Raw genomic sequence first — 12,180 nt, 5'->3', positions numbered from 1 at the left:
GGTGGTGGTGGCTGGGCGGGAGGGTGGCAGGCTGCCGGGCCGGGCGGCGACAGGTGGGGCCGGGCGGCGGATGCGCCGGTCGCCGGCCGGGCCACAGCGCAGCGGGGCCGTCGGATCCGGTGGCAGCCCATGTGTTGCGGTGGCCGGACCCGCCGAACCTGAGCTGTACGTAGGAGGATCTCGATCGCCTACGCGCTTTTCCGGGTCTCGGGTTGATTTTTTTTATTATTATTCCCGCGTGGCCCACATGCCATTGCCGTCTTAACGGGTTATCAGGTAGGCACTTCTCTCGGTTGGAGGGATCAAAATACCTTTATAAAGCTATGTGACTTTAACGTCACTTTGTCATTGATACGTTGTTCCGATAAACCTTGGGTCCGTATGTCAAGAATAAAGTTATCCTACCTTTGAAGAAGATCGGGATGTGCATGGGTCGATCCATGAGTAGTTTAGGGTTAGCTCTATTTTGATAATATAAATTAGGTTTCATCATAAGATAAAATTTAGTTTATTTAGTTCAACTAGAGTCAACTCTAAAATAACATAGGTCGACTCATGATCAGTACTAGAGGATCTCAATCCTAGTTGGAGTGTCTCAAAGTTTAGGGCCTTTTTGGAACACGACAATCTTACATAAGTTTTTTATAGAAATTTTTAATGGAATTTATCTAAATTTAGCGGAGCATTAATTTTCGCGATGTAATTCTACCTAGGGAGGAGTATCCAGATGAACTAAAAGTATATATAGACTGCTAAGGAAATAAGTTTCATCACTAATCAATCCAAATACCGCACCCGCTACATATGGATCCGATAACCCAAATATAGATATATAGAGTGATGATGATGATAATGTATATGTAGGAAAAATAAAACAGGAGTGAAATGATTATATAGTGGGAGCAATGAACGATGATTAGGGTAATGGGGGCAGCATCTCTTGCACATTCGGTGCTGTTCCCTTTCGGCCCTATTGATCATATGGAATGGAGAGCTTAGATCGATACTGGTGAGTGGACTGCGGATTATGTGGGGCATATATACATTGTTTGCTTAATTTGTTTATGGTGCACCCAAATTTCTCTTCTTTTTCATTCTTGAGTGTATTGCACTTGATGCATTCAACCGGTGGATCCATCTAGTGTTCTGTATATTGTACTTCAAGCTACCGGAATTCTGTGGTTTTTGAATTCTGTCGAAAAAAAATGGCCAAACAAATTTTGGTGTTGCAAATTTAGGTAAATTTAGCAATGTGGATCGCGAGAGGACGAGAAGGGATTGGTGAAAGGGGGATCGAATAGGAAATTTTATCAATTTGACTAAGTTTTTCTGCCAATGTCTCTCTCTGTATATATGGGACCCATGGACAGACCAAAATTAAATTTGGGAATTTTGTTCTGAAAGTTCAAACTCTAATTTGTGTAATATGTACTTCCTTGCAGTTACGAACGCTACAGGAAGTTCACAATAACAAGGGAGGTTTTGATGAATTATCTATGTGGTTTTGTAGCACTCTAGTCTAGTATGGATAACTTGCACATTACATTTTTTACTTGGTGAACTATCGATGTATGCGAACTCACTACAGATAACGTTGTTCACTTACAGACATAATAATTTAAGTGGTGCTACGGGCGAAAAAAAAACATGGCAAACAACAAAGTAAGCAACTCTTTCTATTTCAAATTACTTGTCATTCCAGCTTAATTAAGACTGTCATCATTATAACTAAATCTAGAAGCCATGCAACGACTAAATGAAATGAACAAATCAACCAACTTTAAACTTGTATAAGATAGTATAAATAACTATCATTACTTAAGCCCTCTCCTCTCCTCCTCAAGTTGTTTCACTTTATTCCCCTCTCCCCACTCACTATATGTATGTGCATCCTGCATTACTAAATGAGATACTGCTGCTTGGATGATCCCTTTTGATCTTGTTCTTGCTTCCTTTGGTTGGGAAAGGGCCCAACAAAACCTAGTGGGAGTTGTTTGCTTCAAAACCCCCCACACAAAGCATTGATGCACTGTGCTATATTCTAATTACACAAAGTGCATTCGCACAAGTTAGTTTATTGATGAGGAACCAACTGGTCCCCCTTGCTGTGTTATTGGCTAGCTAGCTAACTCAGAAGATATCATGGAAGTTACATTGGGACAAGTTGGGGCAAGATTATATCTTTTCAAAGTCTTGTTTACTTGACACATTCTAGAAAGCTGAAGTGCTTGGGATGCTTTCAGAATATATTATGAACTCAAGAGAAGAAAAAGAAATAAAAAGGAAGCTCCTTTTCCCTGGGTCAAATCTGTGTAAGGCCACGTTCAGTTATCTTACCCCATATTCTCTCGTTTTTCGTGTGCACGTTTTCCGAACTGCTAGTGTATTTTTTGCGAAAAATTTATATAGGAAAGTTGTTTTAAAAAAATCATATTACTCTATTTTATATTTTTTTAATAATTAATAATTAATTAATCATGTACTAATCTATTATGACTATGTTTTTCACGCCGGATAACTAACACCTATTTCTATTACTCCCGAACGCAGCCTAAGTCTACTTTCTCCTGCATTGCCATTCAACAACAGTTACAGCCACTCAAACTTGCAAGTTCATGAATCCAGCAAAATGGACAGATTAATTGTAAATGTAAAATTCATAACTTGCAACAGTGAGTCCTTCCAGTATGACATTTTTACAGTCTAGACACCATGAAGATCTTTGAGCAAGTAGACCATGAAGTATTACTTCTAGTATTTTTTAATTTTGTGAAGGTATACTTTTTATTTGTAAATACAGTAACTCCACCAAACACTACCAATTAATTTGCATATACATTATCAAGTATCATATGTGTTGATCAACAACAAAGCACTACAGTCGTAGCATCCAGGGATATAAAATTAAGCAGTATTTTCCTAACTATTTCCTGAACTCAACAACAATGAGTCTCCCCCTTTGAGTTTTGGAATGCAACTTCATTAAATATATATTTACTGAAATATACATACATTGTCTGAAATGTATATATACCAGCCTAACAAAAGTTAAGATCTCAGGCAACCTGATTGATGAAGCCAATTATGGAGAAGACACCATAATATATGGAACTAATTAATAACCAGTGCATTAAAATATTACAAAAATGTATAGCCATATATAGGCCTTGACCTAGTTATACACATGTACCTAATCTAACCTCTTCTCTTTCTTTATGTGCTAAGAACTTGAGGTGTTCCTTCCGATGTCGACACATAGTACTATGCTCCATGATCAAGACGATTAATTTGCTGTTTCTGCACCTGGTGTGTATGAAATCTTTCCAATTGTCAGCATCAATACAGTCCAACTCCAACCTAGCCAATAAGCTAAGCTTATACTGTTTTCTTGGTGGTAATTAGCTTCATGTTTATATGATAAGCTTCAACAAACGCGCTAGAATCAAGCTTGATTCCCTGTCACAATGCTACCGTCCATGTATAACATGCATGATTGGTTGAATCAATGCAGAGCATTTTTATTTTTTATTTTTTTCCCAGTAGCTGCTCTATAGCATTTGACTATTGAGAGATGCCTTCTGTTCCTGCAACCTCCTGCAGACACGAGCTAGAATAACAAGGCCAAATGCCTGTACTGATCATGTACACTCGAGTTTATAAACTATATATATGTTTGTGTGTTTGTGTTTTTCAACTGTTTCCTTTTGTTTGGAATATTATTGATGCCTAATCAAATGTTCAAATGTATCTAGGCCCGCGTTCGGCACTTTTCTTCCTAGCCCCAGATTATCTTGTTTTTCGCCCACATATTTTCTGAACCGCTAAACAGTGTATTTTTTGAAAACTTTCTATAAAGAATTTGCTTTAAAAATCATATTAATATATTTTAGATTTTTTATAATTAATAATTAATTAATTTATATATTAATATATTACCACATTTGCCCACGGCTGATAACTAACGCCTATTTTACTCCAACTGAACGCGGCGCTAGCAGTGATGGATGCATTATGCATGCATGTCGCCCACAGAAAACTAATTCCTTGGATTCTAGACGGTCTGCATGCTATGTATATGGGATTATTTCTGACAAACTGCACCAACTAGATTGCTGTGCACACGGTGCTTTGTGTTGATGCAGCTGGTGCAATGTAATTAGCCATGTTTTTGTTCGATGTACTAAGTAGGTGGTACTACTGCATCTGACCGAGTTCCCACTAAATTAGTGCATAATAATTTCCATTGTATTTCATTTTGTAGGCTGGAAATAAGATGTTGTGTGTTGCAATAACCTTATACTGAATGATAAGCATTTATAGTAGTAACTCTAGTGCATTTTTCCTGCAGGAAACTAACTATATATATAGTTCTGTTTGCTAATCTAATTTAAATGATTATTTGTCCTTCATGCAACAACTTGCAATTTATTGGCCGGATATTATTTAATCTTCATTTTTGTTCATTCAATTTCCTCAAAATCCCTTCATTTTGGTATAATTAAGGCTACGAGAGCACAGTCAGTGCTCCACGTCGCGATCCGCACTACTTGCTAAAATCCTTTTAAATCTTTTATCGTGTTTGCATTCCTAAAATAACTATAACAGCTCACGACGAATGGTATCTTATGAAAAGTATTAGAGGTATAAAGATACTAAGGGTTAAAAAGTAATTGACAGTTTGGCACACATGGGCAATTATATCTAACAAAATATAGAGGTGCCGCAAAGGTACATAGTGCGTAAGTGGATTGAAACGTACCGGTAAAATATCATTTACGTGGTAGGGATGAAAAATATGTTCTCTTGTAATCAGTTTTCAATCTTCGGCCATTATGTTGTAATCGGTTTCCAAACTTCGGCCTGATTTATGTGGTAGAGATCATATTTGCATGATCTTTCTAAACCGAACCTTAATGACCTGATAAATCTACACTGTGCGACCGTCTCTTTCAACAGCGACCACAGGCAGTGCCGCACACCTTCCTCTGGGTCCTCTTCCTCTGTCGATCCTCCCTCCGGCCCAACCTCCGTTGGCGCCTCTACCTCCGGCCACATCTCTATCGTTGGTCCTCCATTGTAATAGATTGTCCACTGTCGTCCTTTTCTTGTAACAGATTAAAGACCATATAAAAATACTACGTATGATCAGAACTAATAAACGTACAAATGTAACCTAGCTAATATCTTCTCATACCTTTTCATGTGTGGAACGAAGACACATTTGTCATTCTAATATCATCATATTTACGTCATTACCACCTATTATAACCTTTTCTCTCTGTGAACCTTGTCCCTTGCAGATCAATGACTCATGTCGTCCCGTATCCTTGTGCCTCTAGGTAGCTTGCAAACATTGTAAAATCACTCAATAATTTTATAGAGGCAGCTCGGCCAATCGTCTCTAACCAAATGTGGGCAACCAACTGTACGTAGAAAAGATTAGTTTTAATAGGTGATCCACATAAGGAACCACATGTAATAAGACTATTTCCACATGTGGCTCTTAAGTGATCTGCCAGCTGTGATGCTATCATTTTTACTTGTTCCTATGCAAGTGCCTCTGAAAAATCGTTATAAACCCTAAAAAAACTACTAGAAATCTGTGACTTGTAAAAGCTTGAAAGTTTAATTTTAGTCTAATTTCGCAGCAATTAATTATACATGTTAGAACATCAATTTGGGTAGATAATTAAAGAAGAACATCAATTTGGAGAGGAAAAAAAATAAGCCAACCTGAAGGGAAATGATTAGATCAAATATCCAACAAAAAAAATCAGATTGAACATTCCAAACAAATCTGCATGAATCTTCTTCATCAAAATGAGAAACGAGTCGTAGGAACCAAGTGCTTAAAAAAATTAAGGGCACGACAAGATGACAAGCTTAAGGTAGACAATAGCGATGATACGGATCAAGGCTTCCATGCCACCATTTTCTAATCATAGCCATAATGATGGCATTGGCAGGTTGAGACACTCAACAGCGTCAAGAAGGGAGAGGGAGGTATCATTTTTGCTCCTCGTGAGCTTCCCTTCTCCTCTAATTGCAAGAGAAGAAGGGTGCAAGGCAGGACAATTCTAGTCACCCCAAGCTCATCGCTACTAGGTCCGGCACACAATGCACCATTGTAGCTAATAAAAGAAAGAGGGATAGAAAGCCAAGTTTTTTCACCCCTCCAACCACTCCTAGTTGTTCCCTGCAAGAATGGCTGGTTGGTAGTTAATGTTGTTATTGACATGTAGACCTCAACCATGACTAAGACCTGTTGCAATTAGATTTAGCACTTTTGGGACCTACAATCATTGGATTCGGTAAACCCGAGTACCTATGATACCAAATCCGTCAAACCCGATGTTGGGCCACTAGGTTATGATTTGGGGAGAATCGACGGCGAAGAATACCGAAGGAGGAAATGGGAGGGAGCACGCGTAACGAAGAACAACACGGATAAAGAGGAGAGAAAGATCGAGAGATTTATGAAAATCTCAACACTTGATCAATATAATAAACAAAACTATTATAATTCGACGTGGTAAAATAACACACATGTATATGCTCTATATAGCGGACGATCGATGCATACACAAACACGCATGAAACGACATCAGCATATATACGTTTATGCAGTTTGTGTCATGCAATGTACAAAACCTGTCGGTCAGTCATATATATATATACATGCACATGCAGATCGATCGAGATATGTCCATCTGATCATTCTGCATGTCTATATATATATACATGCTCCAAAAGCTAGCTACTGCAACGCGCACAGCCAGCTAGTACAGGAGCGTGATTCAACTCTCGAGGAGACGTCCGTTAGTCGGGCTTCTCGTCTATTACATGTTATCTAAATAGTTATTAAAAAATATAAATTTTTTTAAAGATAGAATAACATATGATATATCACTATTGGAAACATGCAAGATAAAATATGATTTCTATAATTCACAACAAAATAACAAATTAAGCTGTGAATAGTATACACATAATCATAATCACATATTTGTTATTTTTACTATGAATTGTAGAAGTCATATTTTAACTTGCATGTTTGTGTAATGATATATCACATATTAATCTATCTTCATATTTTTTTTATATTTTTAATGACTATTTAAATAGCATGCAATAAACGAGAAACCGACGAGCTGGCTAGATACAGTGCGTGAAACACCGACCGATATATATTCAGACAAACTCGTTTTAGCTAGCAACGTGCCTGTGTGATCGATCGGCGATCGGGATGCAACCTTTGTTCTGCCTGGATGCAACTCAGGGCTTCAGCATGGCAGACAACAAATGACCATACACACGAATGGTACGTGGACAGCTCTTGCCACAGCATAAGAAAAGGGGGCCCACATGTCTCATCTAACTTCACATAGCAAAGTTGGAAGGAATTATTGATTAGCCTCAAAAACTTTTTCAAAAAATTACATCGAATCTATGGATATCTAAATAAAGCACTAAATATATATCAGCATTAAAACTAATTATACAGTTATTGAAGAAATCATGAGACGAATCTTTTGAGCCTAATTGATACATGATTAACCATAAATGCTACAGCAACATGTGCTAATGATGACTTAATTACACTTAAAACATTCGTCACGCGGCTTCCAAGTAAAATTTGAAATTTGTCTTATAATTAGACTATATTTAATACTTTAAATATATGACCATATGCATCGATATGACCTTCCTTCCAAAGATTTTTCAAACTAAACAGAGCCTTAGTCTTGGAGCAAAAATTAAGACGAAGCTCCTCTAAAGTAACTTGTCTCTTTATTTGGTGGCTGACATACGGGTCTGGTGGCTGTATCAGTCTACATGCATGTAAGGTGAAAAGTAAAGTCGAAGTATCTCATGCATTCCCAAAAATTAAGGAGTGGGCATTAGCAAGAGCAGGACACCTCTCACAGCTTGTCCCTCAGTTTTTCCTTCCCAGCTTCATGTACAGCTGTTAATTTCTTTGTTTATTATATTTGTATAAAGTTGTTTACTTATGCTATTTTCGATGAAATTGACATGGTCTGGGGCAGTTCGTTTTTTTAAAAGAAAAGTAATTCAACAATCATGAAAAACCCAGAGCTAATTAATTCAACCAAAGGACCAGACAACACATCACCACACACGCACAATTTAACACGTACTACCTCCGTTTCATAATATAAGATATTTGACTTTTTTAGTTGCAACGTTTGAACATTCGTCTTATTTAAAAAATATAGAAATATCATTTATTTTGCTTGTGACTTACTTTATTATCAAAAAATTTTTAAGCGTGACTTGTCATTTTTTATATTTGTACTAAATTTTTGAATAAAACGAATGGTTAAACGTTACAACTAAAAAGTTAAATATCTTATATTATGAAACAGAGATCTTATATTATGAAACGGAGATAGTACATAGTATATGCATCTAGTGCACTCGAAACATTGTTCAAAATATCAAATGGACTCTAGATCTTATATTTGAGTTGGTAATTTTCTTCCCTTAAAAGAGAAAAGGGAATATACACACTCATATTTAACATACAATGTGCGTAAGAGTATTTTTACGGTGGTACTTACCAAGAGTATTCTACTTAATTACTATCAGTATAGTATTATCACAGCTACAAGATCGTCCATAACAACTTGGGGGCCCGGCCTGTGCATGTCAAATACATAAGGACATTATATCTTTAAAAATATAAATACTATGATAGACCAATACTTTATATATCTACGTTTCACAATATATTAGGATGGGTGTCTACTACCATTACTTTTTGCTTGATTTACATTATAGCTAGTGACCTCTCCAACCACGTCAATAATGCTAGCATCAATCAAATGGCGGGTTATTTAGATATATGTCGTAGGCCGCGTTTGGCAAGGGGCTAAGTTATCATAGTTCTCTCGTTTTCTGTGCGCACACTTTCCAAACTGTTAAGCGGTATTTTTTACAAAATTTTTCTATAGGAAAGTTGTTTTAAAATCATATTTTATTTTTTATTCATAATTAATGACTAATTAATCATGTACTAATCTATTACTACGTTTTCTGTGTCAGATAACTAACCCCTCTCTCACCCAAAAAAAACTCACCTAACATGTATAGTGTTAATTTGGCTAAGTAGAAGAAGAACTGTTGCCACAATTCCGTTTTTCTTACTAAATGAAAATGGAATCCTTACTGACTAAAACACATGCTCACATTGTTGTTAGAAAATACAATTATTTAAGATAGCCATGATTACCATCGAAGCTGAAAAAGAAAAATGTGTTCTAGCTAATTCAGTGGAGTAAAGAGGGAGAAATTTGCAAAGAAAAAAAGAATAAAGATATCCTAAATATATTTAAAAAATATTTACTTAAATTAAAACACATAATTTCTGGAGTCTTCCTATTGTTGGGGGTCATGTGTCGTCGTTCGCCTTGCACATGCCTAGGGACGGACTTGCACAAATATAAAATGAACTAAACCTTACATAATAAAAAAAGATTATTTTAGGGCCCTTTGATTTGTTGGACTGACGTAGAAAATTAGGAGAATTTCAATCGGGTAGTAGTCCATTCAAACAAACGATTGAATCGTATTATTTCCTTTGAAATTCTTATATAATAGATAATTCTATATAGATTTTGAAAGAAAATAATGATGATATTCAACCTCATGTTTTCTTATTCCTATAACTCTAAATTCCTACCTTTAGCCTTGTAACTAGTTGGGCTTAAATCGACAAAACCAACTTCACGTCAGTTAGAACCATCGCCATACCAACCATCTATAACTCAGAGAGCTCTGAGCTAACTAGAGAAATCTGGCTATTGATTTGATGGCCCTACTATCTGACTGTGATCATGTTGAGAGTTTATATTAAATAAATCACGAAATATATGCACTCTAAATTAATAACTCCAAAATTCATAGTTAATAAATATGATCACATACAAATATTGAACTATCAATTTTAGTGCTTTATTGTTTAATTCTAAAATTTAAAATCAATAATTTGGAAATTTACAAATGAGCATATAACTAATACTAAATGAGCATATAACTAATACGTTTAACATAATATTATAATTTTAATATTTATAGTATCAATAGTGATATCCTATGCAATCTAAATACTCGCTATGTTTCAAAAGGTACTTTATAGTCTTGTAAAGATTCATATGCATGGTAATAAATATAGATATATATATAAACCATATATATTTGTTAATAGATAAATCTGAGCTATAAATCTTACTATACAAATATGAAACGGATGTAGTAAAGTTTAATGCGCTATATCATATATATTTAAAATCCAAGAATGAAAAAAGAACTGATTTTTCAAGTTTATAGCGAAAAATATACTCCAATATAAGTTTCATGACCAAAAAAGGATTGCTTTTTTTTTCTTTCTTTAATGCCAACTAATTATTATTGCATGATGTTTCATGAGCCTAGCTAGCTAGATTCCATTATATACAGCTCTCCAGCAGGAGGAGCTCTTTAAGCACATATTATTATTCACCTTCCATTATCATTTCTTCTCCAAGCCAAAGCCAAGAATCGAGAGAGCGAGCTAGCTCAATCTTGTGCATTGGAGAAGATCGATCGAAGGGGCCGGCCGGGACCGACCGATCAATGGCGGGCCTCGGGTTCGATGAGACCGAGCTCCGGCTCGGCCTCCCCGGCGGCGGGGAGGCCGCGAGGAGCTCCGGCAAGAGGGGCTTCGCCGAGACCGTCGACCTCAAGCTCAAGCTGCAGCTGGCGTCCGCACCTGCAGCCCCGGCGGACGAGCGCGATGACGAGGAGGAGAAAGAACAGGCGGCCCACGACGCGGCGCCGCCGCCGGCCGCCGACGGGAAGACGACGATGAAGAGGTCGCCGAGCCAGAGCAGCGTGGTCACCGCACAGCCGGACCCCGAGAAGCCGCGCGCGCCCAAGTACGTCGTCGTCGGCGATCGAGAACCTGAATCATATCATCTCCATTTCTGCGTCGACTGATCGTTTCGTTTTGTCTCCAAGAAAATCTTATGTTGGTTTGTTCGCATGATCTCGGCACGTCAGGGCGCAGGCGGTTGGGTGGCCGCCGGTCAGGTCGTTCAGGAAGAACGTGCTCGCCGACAAAGCTGACAAGGCGGCGGCGGCGGCGATGGTGAAGGTGAGCATGGACGGCGCGCCGTACCTGAGGAAGATCGACCTGAGGATGTACAGGAGCTACAAGGACCTGTCCATGGCGCTCCACAACATGTTCACCATCGGTACATACATGCATCTCATCGATCTCATGCTGCTCTGCACGTACGCCATAGATCGATCGACCGATCGATGCTAATGTTTGCATCTGGGTTAATTTGGATTGTTCAGGCTCCAGCAACGACGGCAAGCTCAAGGATGTCGACGGGCCGGAGTTCGTGTCGACGTACGAGGACAAGGACGGCGACTGGATGCTCGTCGGCGACGTGCCATGGGAGTAAGTCGATCGACCACCTCAGATTAATCTCCATCACCAGATTGGACATAATTCCCTCTTCTCTCTGATCATTAATCTCCTTTAATTATGTTGCTACTAACTGTGGCATATATACAGTATGTTCGTCGACTCGTGCAAACGCCTCCGGATCATGAAAGGATCAGAAGCCATTGGCCTCGGTCAGTAGCTAGCTCAGTATTCCGTCAGCAAAAGTTTCACTGGTTCAGATTTTTCAGATAAAAAATGTGTTTTTACATATGCTTTATAAATAATTTGGCACTAACAAAATGATTTCGTTTAATTTTCTCAGCACCAAGGGCAATGGAGAAACGCAAGAGCAGAAACTGATCAAGGAGAAGCAGCAGCATGGCCTTGCTTCTCTCTGTATTATACACTAGTATCAAGCAATTAAATGTTTGCTGTAATTCAGCCAGATTAAGCCTGTGTCATCTCAGTTTTTTTTTCCTCTTAAGGCGTTTCGATGTATGTATTTACATGTGGGTCAGCTCCATTTGTTATACTATATATGGAGTATATATACGTCACAAAGATGTCATTCTTGCGTCATCTCTTTTTTTTTCTCTTCTTTTTAATAGTACTTATTTTTTTTCGCGGGAAATGCGGCTTGGTGAGACCTGTTCTTCTGCGGGTATCCTGCAGCTTGTCTAACAGCAATGCTCGATCATCGTGGCTATTCAACTGATAATAATGAT

The 12,180-nt window shown here is 37.9% G+C and overlaps 1 protein-coding gene across 1 annotated transcript; it reads left to right on the top strand.

Moving 5' to 3' along the window:
- Positions 1 to 10,528: 10,528 nt before the first annotated feature.
- Positions 10,529 to 12,076, top strand: LOC102710960 (auxin-responsive protein IAA11-like). The gene is made up of 5 exons (XM_015835161.2): positions 10,529 to 10,937; positions 11,062 to 11,255; positions 11,362 to 11,467; positions 11,585 to 11,646; positions 11,778 to 12,076. The coding sequence occupies exons 1-5, from the start codon at positions 10,636 to 10,638 to the stop codon at positions 11,813 to 11,815; spliced, it is 702 nt and encodes a 233-aa protein (XP_015690647.1). The 5' UTR covers positions 10,529 to 10,635; the 3' UTR covers positions 11,816 to 12,076.
- Positions 12,077 to 12,180: the final 104 nt, after the last annotated feature.

This window comes from Oryza brachyantha, chromosome 3, assembly GCF_000231095.2.
Source record: "Oryza brachyantha chromosome 3, ObraRS2, whole genome shotgun sequence".
NCBI lineage: Eukaryota > Viridiplantae > Streptophyta > Magnoliopsida > Poales > Poaceae > Oryza > Oryza brachyantha.
This window is presented reverse-complemented; position numbering and strand designations above follow the sequence as displayed.